The sequence below is a fragment of the Silurus meridionalis genome, chromosome 14, assembly GCF_014805685.1.
Source record: "Silurus meridionalis isolate SWU-2019-XX chromosome 14, ASM1480568v1, whole genome shotgun sequence".
NCBI lineage: Eukaryota > Metazoa > Chordata > Actinopteri > Siluriformes > Siluridae > Silurus > Silurus meridionalis.
In genome coordinates, this window is record NC_060897.1 from 3,948,744 (window position 1) to 3,967,371 (window position 18,628).

The 18,628-nt window shown below is 37.9% G+C and overlaps 1 protein-coding gene across 1 annotated transcript; it reads right to left on the bottom strand.

Moving 5' to 3' along the window:
• Positions 1 to 1,010: 1,010 nt before the first annotated feature.
• On the bottom strand, positions 1,011 to 18,401 carry ramp2 (receptor (G protein-coupled) activity modifying protein 2). The gene is made up of 6 exons (XM_046866113.1): positions 18,218 to 18,401; positions 16,814 to 16,900; positions 14,714 to 14,770; positions 5,489 to 5,515; positions 4,672 to 4,828; positions 1,011 to 3,899 (listed from the first exon to the last, which is right to left on the bottom strand). The coding sequence occupies exons 1-6, from the start codon at positions 18,273 to 18,275 to the stop codon at positions 3,650 to 3,652; spliced, it is 636 nt and encodes a 211-aa protein (XP_046722069.1). The 5' UTR covers positions 18,276 to 18,401; the 3' UTR covers positions 1,011 to 3,649.
• Between the last annotated feature and the right edge of the window lie 227 nt (positions 18,402 to 18,628).

Consider the following 18,628-nt stretch of genomic DNA (forward strand, 5'->3'; position numbering starts at 1 on the left):
GTTTGGGAAAGAAGACTAGTGTCCCAATACTTTTGTCTATATAGTGTAGACCTTTTTTGGAAGCACAATACTAAAATCCCAATCGTGTCTATGTATGAAAACTTCTCATGAAAAGTTACTAACATTCTAGCAGACCAAAGTGAAATTTTTGTAATATATTTTGGCTTGACTAGAAAAAAAAACATTAAAATGCTTACAGATCCTCTGTGGTACGCACAGGTCACTAGCAGTTAACAAGCTAACTTAGCATTAACAAGCTAACTAGGTAACTACCAAAGCACATCCAAAGTCATCATAAACAATGGTTTGTCTCCAACTATGTGCTAAGAGATTGGGGAAGAACCACATTAGGGCTAAAAAAACAAATTTAAAGGCACGTGTCCCAATACTTTTGACCATACAGTGTATGTATATGGTGGTTTGAGGTCTTCCAGTGCTGAGCTTTGTGACATGTTGTGATATAAACCTTAATAAATTAGGTGACGCAGTGAAGCTTTTATACATTAAGCCCCAAATTTTTTATTTTTTTTAATTCATGCAATAAGAAAAATTATATGGACACAAGTAAGCTTTTGATTTATATATTTAATAATTTATTATTATTATTATTATTATTATTATTATTATTATTATTATTATTATCATTAACACTGTAGCCTAGTTTGTGACTTTTAGATCAATCCTAATGAATGAACATTTACCTTTACATCATCTTTGGCTTTCCAGTGTGTTTTGATTTGTCAATTATTTATTGTAGCTGACAGCAAATGTTTGTTTGTCTGTTTGTTTTTCCCATGATGCTTTAAAACTTTTCGTCAAGGTCATGGCACTTGAGCAGGAAGGAAGCGGCCGCTTTCATGTTTCGAAAATCTCACGGGCCGTTAATTAGCAGGAATTACAAGGAATCAAAATTGCTAACATACGACTGTCGTCATGTTCTGGTTTCTCTCAAGAGACACTGAAATCATCTTCTGACACCGATGTGAAGAAATAAATAATACAGAATCGTATTTAAAAGACACTGTTTAATTGGATGTCTAAGTGCTTCCAGAGGAACAGTATAAAATGATTCACAGATTGTTAGTGAGGCCATACCACAGGACAGAGCAGCTCAACAACACCACCAGACTCAAAAATACACACTTTCATAGTCATTCGACGACGACAACAACTAAATGTGCAAAGTATACAAATACGTTTCCTGTTACATTACAAAAACGGTAAAACAATATACGCATAAACAACCTTTCTTGCATTTTTTTTTTTTGCAGTCGAAAACTGTCATTTAAGACATTTTCATTAGATTCACACAGCCTTCATTCCAGCTGCTTTTCCATTTACCAGTGCTCCCACGCTACCTCTCTGACCTTTAACCCCTCACCTCTACAGCGCTAAATCACTCAGGATGTTACACCAAAGGTCCAAAAACTCTTATGAAATGAGATAACCTGGGCACAGGGATGAGTAGAGTAGTCAGGGTATATCCTCTGGCTGGATAACCTGGCAAGGGGCAGTTGTGGGATCTGTGGTTGAACTAAAACCAATAAAACTTTAAAACCTTTAAACATTCAATTAGCTGCTGAGAGACAGAACATTGCATTGTCATAAAATATATACATACATCGATACACTGAGCTGTTCGATTGCTCCTTAAAAGAAATTCCACCCATTTTGTTCTATATATTTGCGTCACATGGATTTGGCACTAAAACTAATTGACTAATTGATAGGATTCATGCTTTTTTTTTCTCTCTCTTTCGTTGCTCTGCCATTTTGCTTCTAATCCTATGACAATGAATTAGAATCCAATCCAAGCATAAAGAGTCAGTGATTGAGAAAGTCATTTGACTGGATGAATGGATAAATCTACAGTCTGAGCTAGAAAGAAATCAGCCCCAGTCTGACATTTGCGACATTTGGCACATGTCCTTATCCAGAGCAGCTTAAAATTATCTTACTTACACAACTAATTAGTAAGGGCCTTAATCAAGGGCCCAGCAGTGGCAGCTTGGTGGTGCTGGGATATGAACTTATGACCTTCCCAATCAATAGTCTGACGCTTTCTAGAGCTCACTTCTTTTGCACATTTATTGCAAGTGTTTAATAAAACTAAATGCCAATGCTTTTTTTTTTTCCCTGAGATTTGCAGGGTTTTCAAATGAATCCAAACAAACAACAGCTCTTTCTTTTACTGTCTAATCCAAAGCCATGCACATAAAGAATAATAGAGCAAAGCTAAAGCAGAGGTTTCTGAACTGATCGGAAACATTCGTCTAGCTACCGGAATCTGAGGGAAACTCGAACATTACGTTTATCGCGACCTCCAATTCACCAAGTCTCTTGAATTTGATCGAACGTTCTCAGTGTGTATTTATTTGTGTAGAGGAAGTATTGATAAAACTATTTCAACTGCACTTTCTTATTTTTCTTTTTTTTCCATCTTGTAATCAGTAATAGATGATTATTACAGTCTAAATATAAAAGAAATAATGGGTGAAATTCTCGTCGTCCTATTACTCATAAAAGAAAGAAGTAGAAGGAAAAAAAAAACAATAGTCATTGGTTATGACTTGGGTCATAAAATCAAAAAGGAAAAAAAAAAAAAAAGAAAAAATACAAACGCGATTCGGTCGAGCCAGCAAATTGGCCTTTGTCACTCGACTGACACTCATATATAAAATATGAACTACAAAGATAACAAAAAAGACTTACAGTACATGGAGTAAGGCTTCAGTGGCTTATAATGGTGTTAATAAGAGAGGTGGACCAGCACTCAACATTAAAATGTTAATTCCATCATGGGCAGGATTTCAGAATATAACGAAGTAACATAAAAAAAAAAGATGGATTCTCTTAATTGTCAGAACATGTGAGATCCTAAAATACACTATATAAACAGATATCTGTGGACACCAAACTATAAAATATGTATGTTTTTTGAACATCTTATTCCACATTTAGTCCCCACTATAGCACAAAATCAGAAGATCTTCCACTCCAACCTATGATAAGTATATCTACTGTACATGGAGCTGGATTTGTGCACAGAGCATTGTCATGGTGGAACAGTGCAGGGGCTCCTACTTGGTGAAGTGAAGGGGAAAATGGAATGCTCCAGCTTTCAAAGACGTCCTACACAAGTGTGTGCCTTCAACTTTGTGGTAACAGTTTGGTGAAAAACTGCAGTCAGGTGCCCTAATATAATGTCCATATAGTGTATGTTATGATACCACAGTTTAGCTTCACTGGATGGGTTTCCAGGCAACAAAAATCATTAGTGGTGGTCCGACCCAAGAATTTATCTTACCCAATAAAGTTATTCGATTTATCTTACACTTTTGTCTAAGCAAAAGCCAATACCCAGCTACCATAAATTGAAAGGTTGACATGTATAAAGCCATTTTGTCAATATGATTTCTGTTCCCAGGAACCTAACCACCATTAATTCAAATCCAGAGACAATTTTCTCATGGATTCTTGCATGTTGACATTTTGTCTCACAATATTTTGGAATTCTTGAAGCAGGTGCATGGAAACATTTTTCGATGCACAGAAAGATCTTCATGTATAAAAGCAGAAGACATTAGTGCCAGTTTTTTTTTCCAGGAAGAAGGCAGATGGACCTAATCTGTTAAGACAGGGCCAAGCTTTATGACCTTCTGTCTCCGTTCTTGGTCTTTAGCACAACGAGCACCACCATGGCTGGGATAAGACATATAGGGGTCATGACGAGGGCGAAGATGATGTTAGGGGGTGGATCCCTGAGGTTCTCAGTGGGACAATCCTGGAAAAAGGAGGAATGAATTTCCACAAACATCTCCTCCACCAGTCTGTTGGGCCAGGGGAGCTTCAGGCACTCTGCGACGTCCTCCGAACACACGGAGAACCTGTTATAGGGGCTGCAAGAGAGATGAAAAGATAAAAGTAAGAGTGTACATTTCAGAACCTTATCAAATATTTGAAAATTAGGAGTGGATATGAAGTGCGACTGGAGTCTTGTGACATCACAAAAACCAACAGCCAATCACAGGCTACATCCAAAACAGTAAAATATTGTTGTATTGTAGTTATTGGCATTGTTGGTGCTGGTGGTGGTGGTGTTAGTGGTGATGTTAGTGGTGGTGATTGTGTTGTTGCTGGTGGTATTGCTAATGGTGGTGGTTATGTTGTTGTTGGTGTTGTTTTTGAGGTGATATTGTTAAGGGTGATGGTGCTGGTTTTGTTACTGGTGATGTTGGTTGTGGGGTTGTTTGTGGTGTTTGTGGTGTTGGTGCTGGTTATGTTAATGGTGGTGATGGTTTTGCTGGTGTTGGCAGTGTTGGTGTTGTTGGTGCTGGTAATGTTAATGGTGGTGGTGTTGCTGGGGTTGTTATTGGTGTTGTTTTTGGTGGTGATATTGTTAAGGGTGGATGATAGAGGTGTAAATTAGCCTTGTTCGTTGTTGCAAAAATGATTCATTATATAACAAACATTTATGTGTTTATATATTTTTTGCATTCGACATTTTAAAAACATTCATCCAATAACCATTAGATACTACTAAGTAGAAAAACCCATTCAGGGTTTCCTAAGAGTAAAAAAAATGTCCATGTGTTCCATCACTTTCAGACTTTATCTCTCTCTTGAGCAGTTTTAACACATGATGCAATGAATCACAGGAACCCCACTAACCTTTTCACTCTTTCCCACATGCAGTACTCGGTGGCGTTGATGGTCTCCATCTCGATCTGGAAATTTGTTCTGCAGAATTGCAGAATTTGAGAGTAGCACTTGACCTTGGGTAGTTGAAACTCCTCACACAGAGAGCAGTATTCTTCACATGGGCTTACTTCATTCCCGTACACAAAGAGGAAAAAACGCAATTCATTAGAACAGTTTCGTTGACTGTAAAAAAAAAAAAAAAAAAAAAACACCAATAATAAAAGAACACTTAAAACAATCAGCGATATTGATATAACTTCTGAAAATGTGTAGTGTGAGTTTCTATTAGCTATGAGCTCTGGAGAAGACAGAACAAGACAGATGAAGCAGAGGAGACCTCGTTCATACACCAACAGCTTTAAACTTCAGGCTGACAACATGGATACTCGTGGATGCACCAGAAATGTTGGATGTTTACCAGAAATAAAGTCGCAATTGCGAAGAAAACAAGTTTGAATTGCAACTTTTTTATGTGGCGGAAACGGGCTTTGAAGGATTTTTTTAGTAATCTGAAATGTATTTTTATATATTTCATTTATAATTGTTTTATTTATATATTTGTATTTTTAGATGTAATATGGTAATTCATTTTCACAGATATTTCTGTATGCAATTTTAGCAATAAAGTTACTTTTTTTTTAAAAGGAAACAGGTTAGTTGTTCATTTTAAGAGACCCGTCTTATATATATATATATATATATATATATATATATATATATATATATATATATATATATATATGTACACACATACACACTTCAGGCAACAATACAGGATGTAACTTACATGCTGTTCTCTCTTCAACGCTGACACCTAAGAAAAGAAGAAACATCATGAGTGTGCAGGCAAATATTTAAACCAGGAGGTCAAATTCTGGTTAAAAAATTTAGTTTAAACTACACATTAATCCAGATCAAGAAGGATTGAGCCTTCTGTCCACACTCAGATGCATTGGAGCATTTTTAAAAACCCACTGGACCGAGAAAATATATGGAGATAATTGAAAGTGATTACGTATTTTTTAATTGATTACATATTTTTGATTTGATTGCATTTTTTAAGGAGATGAATTTAAAAACAGTGTAGGTGAAGTTATTTTTTTTTAAACAAAATCCTACTTTTCAGTACAATCCATGGCCGATGGCTTTAATGCACAGTTTGGTCAAAAATGAAAAACAGTTCCTCTATAAATTCTCCTTCAACCTAAATGTAGCTTATGGACTGAGATTTCCGAGTGGGAGAAATCCAGTTAATCTGCCTACAATCAAAGTAAAAAAAAACATCTTCTGTGTTTTTAAAAGCACACAATGAATGAAGGGCTACATTACTATTACATTTGTAAAATTTTTCCAGCTTAGGAAACTCACTGATGATGCTCAACAGTGTCAATGACAATTTCTGGATGTCATACAATTTCATAACAAAAAATGTCTTTGACTGACCAAATAAGTGGAACACAGGCATTGTAACAGGCATTCTTTTACTGTATATCGTAAACTACAATAGAAAACGTATGATTTACGGTCATTTCCTCAAATCAAACATTCTGAATGCATGTACATACTGTATATATACAATCTACATTTTAGAATGTTCTTTTGGAGATTTGGGGGTGTTAGTAAAGTCAGATACTGATGTAGGTGAGGTGAAGAGGACTGGAGTGCAGTCAGCGTTTACATTTTTCCCAAAGGTGTTTATAGGGTTGGGATCAGAGCTCTATTGCTGAAGATCTTCCACTACAAACCTTATAAAGCATATGTTCATGGAGCTTGCTTTGTGCAAGGGGGCACCAGAACAGGTTTGGGTCTCCTTGTTCAGGTCAGGCAAAAATTTCAAAAGACACCATATACAACTGTAGGCTTCAAATATGTGCCACTTGTTTGGGGGAAAAAAGCATGTACCCCTGACAGAAAATCAGGTGTCTAATCCTTTTGTCAATATAGCGTATTTATTACATCAATGTAATGTAAAATGGTTTATCATGATTTCTGGGACAAATGCAAATGTAGTTATCGTGACAGGCCTCGCTCCAGTGCTAAACCCAAAAAACAGCAACTTCAGACACCAAAAAACATGTCTTGGCTGACTCAGTCCAGCTGGCGCAAACGGAAACTTGAGGAAATGCTGCTCATTTAAAGTAAATGGCATGAGAACCTGGCATCCATTATACGTTGTTCTTAAAACAACTGACTGTGCCTTTTTTTTTTTCCCATGGTCGAAAAACACTTTGGTCCCACAACTCCATGATGTGTGTTTTTTTCTGCTTGAGCACACCTTACACATCATTAAAGTCTTGTTAATGAGACACTGAGTTCAACGGCGGTTTAAAATTAACTACACACCGTTTTTTTCTTCAGAATTAAAGTTAAACACATTCGAAAAAGGTTTGTTCAGCAACCCGCCCTCATTACATTTATATTTACCATTTAACAATGTAGTCGAAGGTGCGTTAGATACATTTACAACTAAAAGTTTAGTGCGTTTGCCTACTTTAAATGATTTTTCACCCTCGGGTTTTAAAAAGCTCCACCCTCAGGATCTACTGGCCCACAGAATGTCTCTAAGATAACCGGCACAAGGTTCATCCAAACACAAACATTCTGGATCAGGAGGCAATTTTTTAAATGGGTTTTTCTAGTTTACTTAGCTCAAAAAGGGATTGAAACCTTGAAACACCTGGTCATAAGTATGGTATGTGATTTTTGAGCATTGCATCCCACATTTAGTACCAATTTACTCTTATTATTCCCTCCACTCTTCTGGAAAGATGTTCCACTAGATTTTAAAGTGTGCTTATGGATATTTGCGTTTATCAACCAGAAGGGTGTTACGAAAGGCAAGTACTGATGTAGGTGAGGAGACCTGGGGTGAAGTCAATGTTCCAATTCATCCCAAAGGTGTTCAGTAGGGATGAGATCAAAGCTCTATAGCAGGCCACTCAAGATCTTCCTCTCCAAAGCATGTAAACCATATCTTCAAGGAGCTCACTTTGTGCACAGGGGCATTGCCATGCTGGAACAGGTTTTGGGTTTCCAAGTTCAAGTGAATGCAAACATCATATTATAGCGCCATCTAAAAGACGTCCTGTACAAGTGAGTGCCTCCAAATTTGTGGTAACAGTTTGGAAAAGAACCACATAGAGCAGAAAAGGCAGGTGACCCAATACTTTTGCTTTGTTTTGTTTTTTCAGAAAGAAACAACCCAGCATGAATGAATTTGTTCAAGGAGAAATCCCTCATGCACTCCTCAACAATCAGCTACTTAAAATGTCTCAATTAAAGAGTTAAAACTCTCTTAAACTCTTCTTATAAATATGTGGCTTTTGCATTTTTAAGGACACTTTTATACATAAATACCCAGAATTAGCGATTATAGATATAGATAGGGGATTACATAGTAATTATGCGGTAATGTGCAAAGATCCACTGTATTAAAGGTGGTGTCACCAAGATCCGTATCCCTAATGAGTCTAGATTCTCTTAAGGTTCCTTCCTCATACCATCTCAGGGAGTTTTTCCTTGTAACAGTCGCCACTGGCTCAATCATTAGTGATAAACTTACAATTACAAACTTATAGTCACTAAACTTATACACCCTTTTATACAACTTTATAACCACTTTATCTCTGTAAAGCTGCTCTGCTCTAAAAGTCCATTGTTAAAAGCGCTCTACAAATAAAACTTCATTGAATTGAGATAACCAGGATCAACAACAGGCTGATGTCAGCATAAAAGTGTTCAATTCAATTCAATTTTATTTCTATAGCGCTTTTCACAAAGGACACCCTGAATTCAAGGGTGGATCAGATGTTCCTGTCCTGTAACACATGGAAACCAAATTAGAATTGGACCTGGAGCTGGCATTTTATACACAACGATGTTGAACACTTTATATACAATATTGTATATGAAATTCCAGCTCCAAATCCAATTTTAATATAGATTTCCAAACATTTTCCAGACTATACTGTACAGCCTGAAGATGGGATTTCCAACCCTTGAAGCTACAAGAAAGTTCAACCACCTCTGTAACAAGGCACAAGGATTTAACAGCAACAGCTTCATTATTAGTAGAGACGCGTCACAGATGTTCGCAGTGCACACAATCAGTGCACACACCATACACCATACATACATACAAACACCATACATACATACATACATACATACATACATACATACATACATACACCATACATACATACATACATACATACATACATACACCATACATACATACATACATACATACACCATACATACATACATACAAACATACAAACATACATACATATATACATACATGCACACATGCATAAATGCATAAATGCATACACGCATACAGTACATGCATGCATACATGCATGCAAAACACACATACAGCGTTTAAATAAAATACAAGTATAAATAAATCATATATACATATGTAATAAAATAAATAATATATTAATAAATAAGTCACAATTAAACAGCAGGGGTGTGTGTGTGTGTGTGTGTGCGTGTGTGCGCGCGCGGGGGGCTTACCAGAAGAAACACAGAACAGCAGCGTCAATAACACGAGCGGTCCCCTCATAGCAGAGAGCGCGAGGCGCCGCTGTGCGCGCGGACCGTGACTGTCTGAGGGACTGAGTGAGTGAGTGAGGGAGTGAAGCGCAGTGTGCGCGCGCGGGGCAGGAAGAGGAGGGCACGCGGGCGGGGGGGGGGTCTGGGGGCGTTCCGTCCCTAACCGCGCCCTGCTGCCTGCTGTCTGCACGTGCGCACTGCGCGAGAGAGGGGCAAAAAAGCGAGAGCTTTCAGGCGCTACATAGGGCTCTGTATATCCAATAGGGACACGGCCTGTGTGTAACCCGGGGTCGGGGAGAGAGAGAGAGAGAGAGAGAGAGAGACACACAGATGTGGACACGGTTATAAACCAGATGTTTCAAAGGGAGCCCCTTTATAAGACACCCACCGTCTTTGCTAACTTTCTCTCTTTCCCTCTCTCTCTCTCTCTTTCTCTCTGATTTTCACTCTCTTCTTACTCTTTTTTTTCACTTTTTGACTGTCTGCATCTCTCTCACTCTCCTTTCACCCTCTCCAAATATTACTCTTTCATACTTTCTTTCTTTCTTTCTTTCTTTCTTTCTTTCTTTTTGATTGACTGTATGCATCTCTCCCTCACTCTCCCTTTCTTTCTTTCTTTCTTTCTTTCTTTCTTTCTTTCTTTCTTTCTTTCTTGTTTTTCTTTCGACTGTTTGTCTCTCTTTATCTCTTTCTCTCTCAGATTCTCACTCTCTGTCTAATCTCTCTCTCTCTCTCTCTCTCTCTCTCTCTCTCTTTCTCTCTCACTGTCCTCTCTCTCTTTTGCTCTCTCTTTCATGCTGATTTAATCTCTTTCTCTCTCTCTCTCTCTCTCTCTCTCTCTCTCTCTCTCTCTCTTTCCCTTTCTGACACACACACACACACACACACACACACACACACACACACCCCTTTCTCCCCCCACCTCAGTCCTCTGCTGTATTTTCTCACAGGCCACTCACTGCTGCTTCACTGCGCCTCTCTGATTTATTTCACTTCGCATCTGTTGCCGAATAGGAAACACGAGTAAACATTTAGGACCATGATGAAACGGATAAACGAATAAAACAGCTCGTATTAAGGTGGGAATCCTGAACGAAAGTCCACCAGCTGTTCTGTGCTCTTTAATAAAATAACTGCTTTTAAAAAAAAATAAAAATAAAAAAGATCCTATCCCAAATCTCCAGCTGCTTTACATGCAGGATGACCCACTGTGCCCAGGACAAGCAACAGTGCCAGAAAAAGAAGAAAAAACACGCTTGTTTTTTTTGTGTAGTTTGTGTTCTTCAAACTCTTGATTTATTAGTCTTCCAGTTTGAAAGCATGATCCCAATAAGAAAAGTGGTGAAACTTTAAACAGACTATGTGATTATAAGTTCTCCATGTCACATTATTAGATTCATTATAAGAGCCTCTACTGACTAATTTAATGGTGCATTTTAGTCAAAATCTTCACAAAATTAGTATCTAATCTAAAACCCAAGAGGTAATGAATTCATTTACATTTGTGGCATCAGGCAGACACGCTTATCCAGAACAAATTATCTTTTTTAAACAACCCAGAACTTGAGGGTTAAGGGCCTTGTTCAAGGGCCAAAAAGTGGCAACTGGTTGGTGCTGGGATTTAAACACACAACCTTTCAATCATATTTCAACATCTTAACCATTCAGCTACCCCTTGACTGAATGGTTGATGATGTGTGATGATGGCTAAATTGTGACGTCTAGACGACTGGGTCAGAACGTCTCCAAAACTGTAGCTCTTGTTGGGATGTTCACAGTCTGCAGTGGTCAGTGTCTATCAAAAGTGCTCCAAGGAAGGAACAGTGGTGAACTGGTGAGAGGGTCGTGGGCAGCCGAGGATCATTGATGCTTGTGGGGAGCGAAGGCTGGTTTTAGATTAGATCCATGTTACCGAGTTTAAGTGTACATTTACGTCAACTGGAGCAGCAAGTTTTATCAATAATCTTCCGGAGTTATCGACATTAATGAGATCTCCGTCTGACACCACAGAGCTCGACCGGAGGGGGGATCTACTGAGTTATAGAAAAGCTCTTAGTGTTGTTTGATTAGCATATTTCTCCACCCTCATAGAAAATAACAAGCATAATCCCAGATTTTTATTAAGTACTGGTTCAAAATGAACAGGAAATAGAAGCACTGCACTATAAGTACACATTTACTAAACAATAGGTTTTAATGATTTCAACTTTTTTTCATAATAAAGTTGAAAATATCAGGCAAAAAATCCAGATGATTAATATAAATCCAAACTATTAACCCTGTAAATAGCACTGTAATTATGACAGGTGATCAATTACACAGTTTTACACCCATTCAAGAGAATGACTTCATTTATTTCCTCATCAAAATCATCAACTTGTATTCTTGGTTCCTTGCCTACAAGTTTCTTTAAAAAGACAATTCCAGAAGTACTAGAACCTTTTCTAAAATGATAAATTCTTCCGTTAGCACCGGTTATGTACCTAAATCTTTCAAACTGGCAGTTATAAACCCCCTAATTAAGAAACCCTTGACCCTGTCAGCTGTCCAACTATAGGCCAATTTCAAACCTCCCCTTTATCTCCAAGATTCTAGAAAAGGTTGTAGCTCAGCAGTTCTGCTCACACCTACTTAGGAATAACATTTTGAAATGTATCAGTCAGGATTTAAGCCTCATTATAGCACAGAGACGGCGCTGGTTAAAGTGGTAAATGACCTGCTATTGGCTGCTGATCAGGGTTTTGTCTCTTTCTTGTTTTGCTCGACCTTATTGCAGCTTTTGACACCATTGATCATAATATCTTAATTGCAAGATTAAAAAATGTTGGAATAAAGAGCCTGGTTTGGGTCTTATTTGACTGATCGCTATTAGAATGTTGATGTAAATGGTGAGTTTTTCACACTCTCTGAGGTAAAGTTTGGTGTTCCACAAGGATCTGCCTTAGGCCCACTGCTTTTCTCTTTATATCTGCTGCCTCTGAGTGAAATTATACATAAACATGATATTAGCTTCCATTGCTATGCTGACAGTGTTGAGGAGTGTGTAAAGGACATTAGACAGTTGATGCTTGATAACTTCCTTCTGCTCAACTCAGATAAGATAGAACTTCCTTATGCCATCTCAGCGAGTCTTTCCTTGCCACAGTTGCCGATGGCTTGCTTATTAGGGACAAATTTGCGGAACAATCTTATTCATTCTTTATTAACACGTTATCTGTGTGAAGCTGCTTTGAGACAATGTCCATTGTTAAAAGTGCTATACAAATAAAAATGAATTCAATTCAATTCAATTTAATTCAATTACATTACATTAAATTAAATTCAATTAAATTCAAATAAATTAAATTCAATTAAATTAAATCTAATTGGATTGAACTGGATTAGGAAATGGAGACAAAATGTGGAACCAATCTTGTCAGGTGTCCACAAAGTTTTTTGTCCATTTTGTGTAGCTAGCTAGCTAGGTAGATAGACTGATGGATAAATAGGTGTTAGGATAAGAGTATATACCTCTTGCATATTCTATTCCACAGGATGTAGTAGAATGTAAACTCACAAATTTTAGTGTCGAGTTTACCAACCTTTAACAAACTTTTTTTTTTTTTACAGAATATGAAAAAAAAGTTGATGTGTTTAACCAAACACAGCTGTAGACTGTTTTGTTCTCTTCTGTTCTGTTATGTTCTTTTCTAAACTTTACCTCAATGCCTGGGTCCGAACTCGCAGCACATTTGTACACACGTGTCATAAACCAGTTCAGATACGTCAAGCGGCATCGCACCAATTATAGGCACAAAATAAGTCTGACAGGAAAAAGGCGACTGTAAGAGAACACACACGACGCATGAGGAAATTCAGTCAATGTGATTACTATAAGAAATAAAATGGATTCAGAAGTGATAGATTTTCTGTTCTTTTCCAGAAGCCATGATTGAAGCAGCAGTCATGTGATTTCTTCTCATTTTGCAACTTGTATCTTTACCCAGTTGAAAACGTGCTAAGTTGTTAGCTGCTAGCATTAAACAGACAATGTTTTTGTGTTTCTTAGTCTTCTTGTATATAGCAAGAGTCAACTTTTTGAAGCTTGTTCTCATTCTGGTGTTACATTATTTTGACAAAAGTATTGGAACTTGGCTTTTCCAGCCATATGTGCTTCTCCCTCAATTCTTACCACTGAGTTGAAGACACACAATTGTAAAGGATGTATTTTAAGCAGTAGCATGAAATTGTCCCTTCATTTGAACTAGGAGACCAAAACCTGTTCCAGAATGACAATGCTCCTGTACACAAAGCCAGCTCCAAAATTATATGCTGTACATGGGATGGATTCTTATTTTAATTAGTGTTCTGTCTTTTGTGCTACATTACATTTGGCCTTTATTTGTTTTCCAGAAAGAACATTCTACAGTCTTCTCTTTACTTTCCACTGTTCTTTGCATTTCAAAGCTGTTCACAAATGTGGTGTGCTGTTGTTCATGCCCATAACTCATATGTACTGTACATTAACTCATGAAGCATGTGGAGGCGGTAACATAAAGCGTGTTTTAGCTTAGGGGTTTCCTCTCAAAGACCAAATCTGTTTTTTATCACTGACGCCCTACACCACAGCAAGAACAGTCTCTGTTCTAGCTATTCGAACACATCTAGTGATCTATTAAAGCACTTTTGAATGCACAGCCAATATTATCTAGTCACTATGTTACAACGCTTACCAAAATGATCTTACTGATTAACTACAAAAAGGAAATACTTTTCCAAATTGCTGGAATCTATGTCCTTATCCTATTACACCATACACTGACATCACAATCGCATGGGACACCTGAATTTTCCAGCTAAATGTGGTTCTTCCCCAAACTGTTACCACAAAGTTACCACAGTTAGCTAAAAATTTTCCCCATACTTGAACTAGGAAACCCAAAGATGTCCCATCATGACAATGCACAAAGCCATCTCCATGAATATATGCTTTGGAGTGGAAGATCGCTTCCTATGAAGCTTATCCGATTACTGATTAAGTACAATTAGGAAATATTTGAATAGACAGGATCCATAATCTTATTTAACTACACCACACACTAAAATCCAGAGGTCTGAACCCTAAACAAATTTAAGATATTAACCCCAGTGTGGGACATTTGCTGACCCTTGGGACATCTGCAGACCCCAGTCAGCTGTGTCATCATCTCTTTAACGCCCTCACAAGCCTTCGTTATTTATTCTATCATATGATGTTTTTGTATCTTTGGTTTACTTCCTAGGCATTGAATAATAAGGAACATGTGTAAGACCTGTGCCTGGGAAACATGTCAAAGGCATTAAAATCCAGGCCCAGAAAGTGTGGCATGACTCAGTCAGACGTGACGGGCTGAATGTGAGCTGAAGCCCTTGATGTCGTATCGGAACAGCGCAGTGTGTTTTGACAGCTGTGTGTTACAGGCTCTCTTACTTGTTGTGGTTAACGGTGTGGTCAGGACTCCTGGGAAGAGGGGGGTGTCGCCCACACCTGAAGTAGACACACACACAAAGAAAGAATGAGAGAAACAAAGAGAAAATCATGGTTTAAATGTCATGCTGAGGTGATAGAAGTCCAACATTTCCGTGTCCACCAAGTGCAAAAATCCACGTATTAATATTTCTGATCAAATGCTGACAAAGAGAAGTACAAAAAGCCTTTTTCTTTTTAAGTACAAAAAGAAAAGACAATCAAAAAATTAAAAAATAAACACAAGATAAATGAAGAAATGAGAGATTTGAGTTGTTGGTTGCAAAGTAATCACCATTTTCTGAGTAGCTAAGAAATCAAGCTAGTCATAACTCTGACAAAACAAATAAAAGTAACTGGTATGCTCGTTTTATACAAACTGGCTAAGTACATTTAAACCATCGCTAAAGATCTTTGTAGCGATAAACACTATTTGGACAAATGTTTGTGGACACCTGACTATTTTTAAACAGAACATTCCACATTTAATCCCCATTTGTCATTATAATAACCTCCACCCTTTTTGTTTCACAAAATTTTGGAGTGTGTTGTGGAGATTTGTGTTTATTCAGCCACAAGGGTGTTAGTAGTAAAGTCAAGTACTGAAGAGTGGTGAAGTGAGGAGGCCTGAGGTGCAGTCAGCGTTCACATTCATGTTCATTCGGGCTGAGGGTCAGAGATCTATAGCAGGCCACTCAAGATCCCCTCCAGACCATGTAAAGCAGATCTTCATGGAGCGGACTCCGTGCACAGGGGCATTGTCATGCTGGAGCAGGTTCACAGTTTAAGTCAAGGGAAAATGTTATGCTCCAGCATCCAAAGAACCACATGTGCCTGAAAAAGTCAGGTGTCCAAATTCTTTTGTCCATGCATCTATATTGTGTTGCTGTTTTTAAGAAAAAATGTAAAATAGCTTATGGCTGTTGTTATGGATTCTTTGTTTGCTTTCTGTTCTTTCTTTCTGTATTTCCTAGCCCAGGAGACATTTTCTTGTCATTTCAACCAAAGCACTGGCCAGAAATTTTGCAAATGAATCAATCCCAGTGGAACATATACTGAATTCACTAAAGGGTTTAGAAGGGGTTTAGAGCGTATTATTTAGGGTTTACGAATAAATAACAAATGAAAGCACAAATGACTACAGCAAGGGACATTCAATGCTGCTGTCCCCATTGCCTTCATTGCCTGACTTTGATTCAGAGTAACTAATCTATTATAATTGAATGTGAAAGATTTATATGTGGAGGGCAGGGGGTTAAAGTGAAAGTCAGTGGTGGAAATAAAAACGGTAAACAATTGTGCTTAGTGGTGTATTACAATATATATACAATAGATCACTGGACAGTTCAATCCACAGTGTGCTAATGTAACTTAGCTAGCTTTAAATCAGAATCAGAATCAGGTTTATTGGCCAAGTGTGTTGGCACACACAAGGAATTTGGTTCCAGCTGTTGGTGACTCTCAAAAGTACAGACATAAATAACACTATACATTTAGCTTGGACTAAACAAGACAAAACAGACAAGACAAGACAAAACAGACAATGTGAGACAATATAGACAGCACAAGTATTAAATAGATAAATAAATAGCAGACAACAGTGTGATAATGTTTTTTTAGGAACCAAGGAGTAAAACCCCCAGATATCTACAGAAGACTTCGAGCACAGTACGGTGATGAGACTCTCAGCCGCAGTAAGGCATTTGAATAGTGTAAATGTTTTAAAGGTGGCCGTACTTCCTTTAGTGACGATCCCAGTCGTAGTGGTTCCCAGCCCACAGCAGTCATTCCTGTGAGCATTTAGCGTGTGAAACTAGGATGGTTCAGGTGTACTGACAAATCTTTCTATGCCGAATCTTTTCAGGCGTTTGTTGAACTCTGGGATACGTGTATAAATGTAGCAGGGGAGAGTGTTGAAAAATAAATGCAGGTTCCAATCCTTGAAATTTGTTCTCTAAGGCTGGGGCTTAAATGGAACGTTCCTCGCAGAGAGACAGACAGACAGACAGACAGACAGACAGACAGACAGACAGACAGACAGATAGATAGACAGATAGACCTTACCACGTTGTTCTTCTGAGCGCTTTGGAGGAGTGGCTTCACTCGGAACGAGCGCCTGCACCCGAGCAAACATCAAAACCACACAGGCACCTGCGAGAGAGAAAACACAGGATATATGAACACGGACATATGCACTGAATCACCCGATAATGTAATAATACAATAAAAACCGATCTCTTAAACTGGTTTCTTCAAACGTTTAATACTTTCTGATCTCATATAAATTTTCAGGGGACCACCAGAGAACCCATAGTGTCTCTTATATTGGAAAAACTAAAGACAATCTATCTATGTACTATAATGTACACTGTTTTATTTGGTGTCCTGTGAATTTTGTCAGATCCTTTTCTGTTTTTTTTTTTTTAATGCTCTCAAAGCTCCTCCTGATTACTTTAGAAAGGACTTCAGGGATGCTTAGACACACACATTTTTCTCACTTATAATCATCACACAAAGGAAGGTAGGAGAAGAGAGATAACTAGTGATAGCAGGAGTACATCCTCTCTTTGTCCTGTTCCACTGGCTCATTTCCTGATATGCCTTTTTTAGAGTTTCTACAATATCTGGATATAAAGAAGAAAACAAAACATCATGTGTCTCCTGATTCTGTGCAAGTTGCATGAGTTAGAATCAGTTACTAGTAAATAAAAAATAATTGTCATTAGTTTTGAGTTGTTTTAGCTCCATTATTTTGGTACCGGAATATAGACCTGCATGTAAAGGAAACAGGCAAATAGACCAAAAAAAATTTCCAAAATGGGCCCCATGCCCAGGAATAATCGTTTTAAACTGTACCATACAATCACTGAGACAGCTTTTGTACCTATAGTATGTATCTTTCACCTTGTGAAAGTACATTTCATTGAATTATATGGCTCCAAGATAGATCCGGCCCTCTTAAGCTTGTAATCTGGTGGACTAAATAAACAAAGAATTCGTGTTTCAACAAAAAATAATATTAATTGACCAATAATAATTTTTTTTTTTGCAATTCAATGTTTTTCCACCAGGAGGAAATATGGAGAATCTAACCTAAGGGCCGTGGATTTAGCTACTGACAAAATGTGCTGATGGTGCCATTTACTCTTAACACACACACACACACACACACACACACACACACACACACACACACACACACACAAAGTTGATTTTATAACCACAACTTTTGCAACCAGTCTTCAATCCTTCTCAATGATCGTTCGTATAAACGCCTACGTTTTCATCGAGGTGATAAAAATGTGGTATTTCTCTTAATCTACTAAAGATTAGCTTGGTACCTTTATATCAAATATATCCAGATTTTTAGTATATATTAAATCCAAAGCGTTTTGATTGTATAAAGAATTTGTATCCTGTTATATAAAAATAACCGGAGGCAGGAAGCGGTGCATTGGTAGTACTTACCCCAAAAAGTGGGGCTCCATATTGGCCTTATTCGAGGTGAGGACACGTGAGGAGACATGGTCCTTTAGTCCACTGCGAGCTCTTTGCTTGTCTCAGTGAACACTGATCTCATGTATGAACCTTTATGCAGGAAGACTCGAATAAAATAACAGGATGTGCTCATTTCCTTAAAGGGGTGGTGGACTCACACACAATGGGACAGAAGCCACAGATAGGCGGGCTGCTGTTATGTAGACCACCTCTCTCGCTCACACTTGTTCTCTCTCTCTCTTTTTCTCTCTTTCACTTCTCATTCTGTTCCTCTGTCTGTCATGACTCAATACCACTCATACTCTATCATTGTTTGTCTCTCGGTTTTCTTGTTCTTTTCCCTCTCTTAGATCTCCTACAAAGCCAACACTCGGCTGCTCC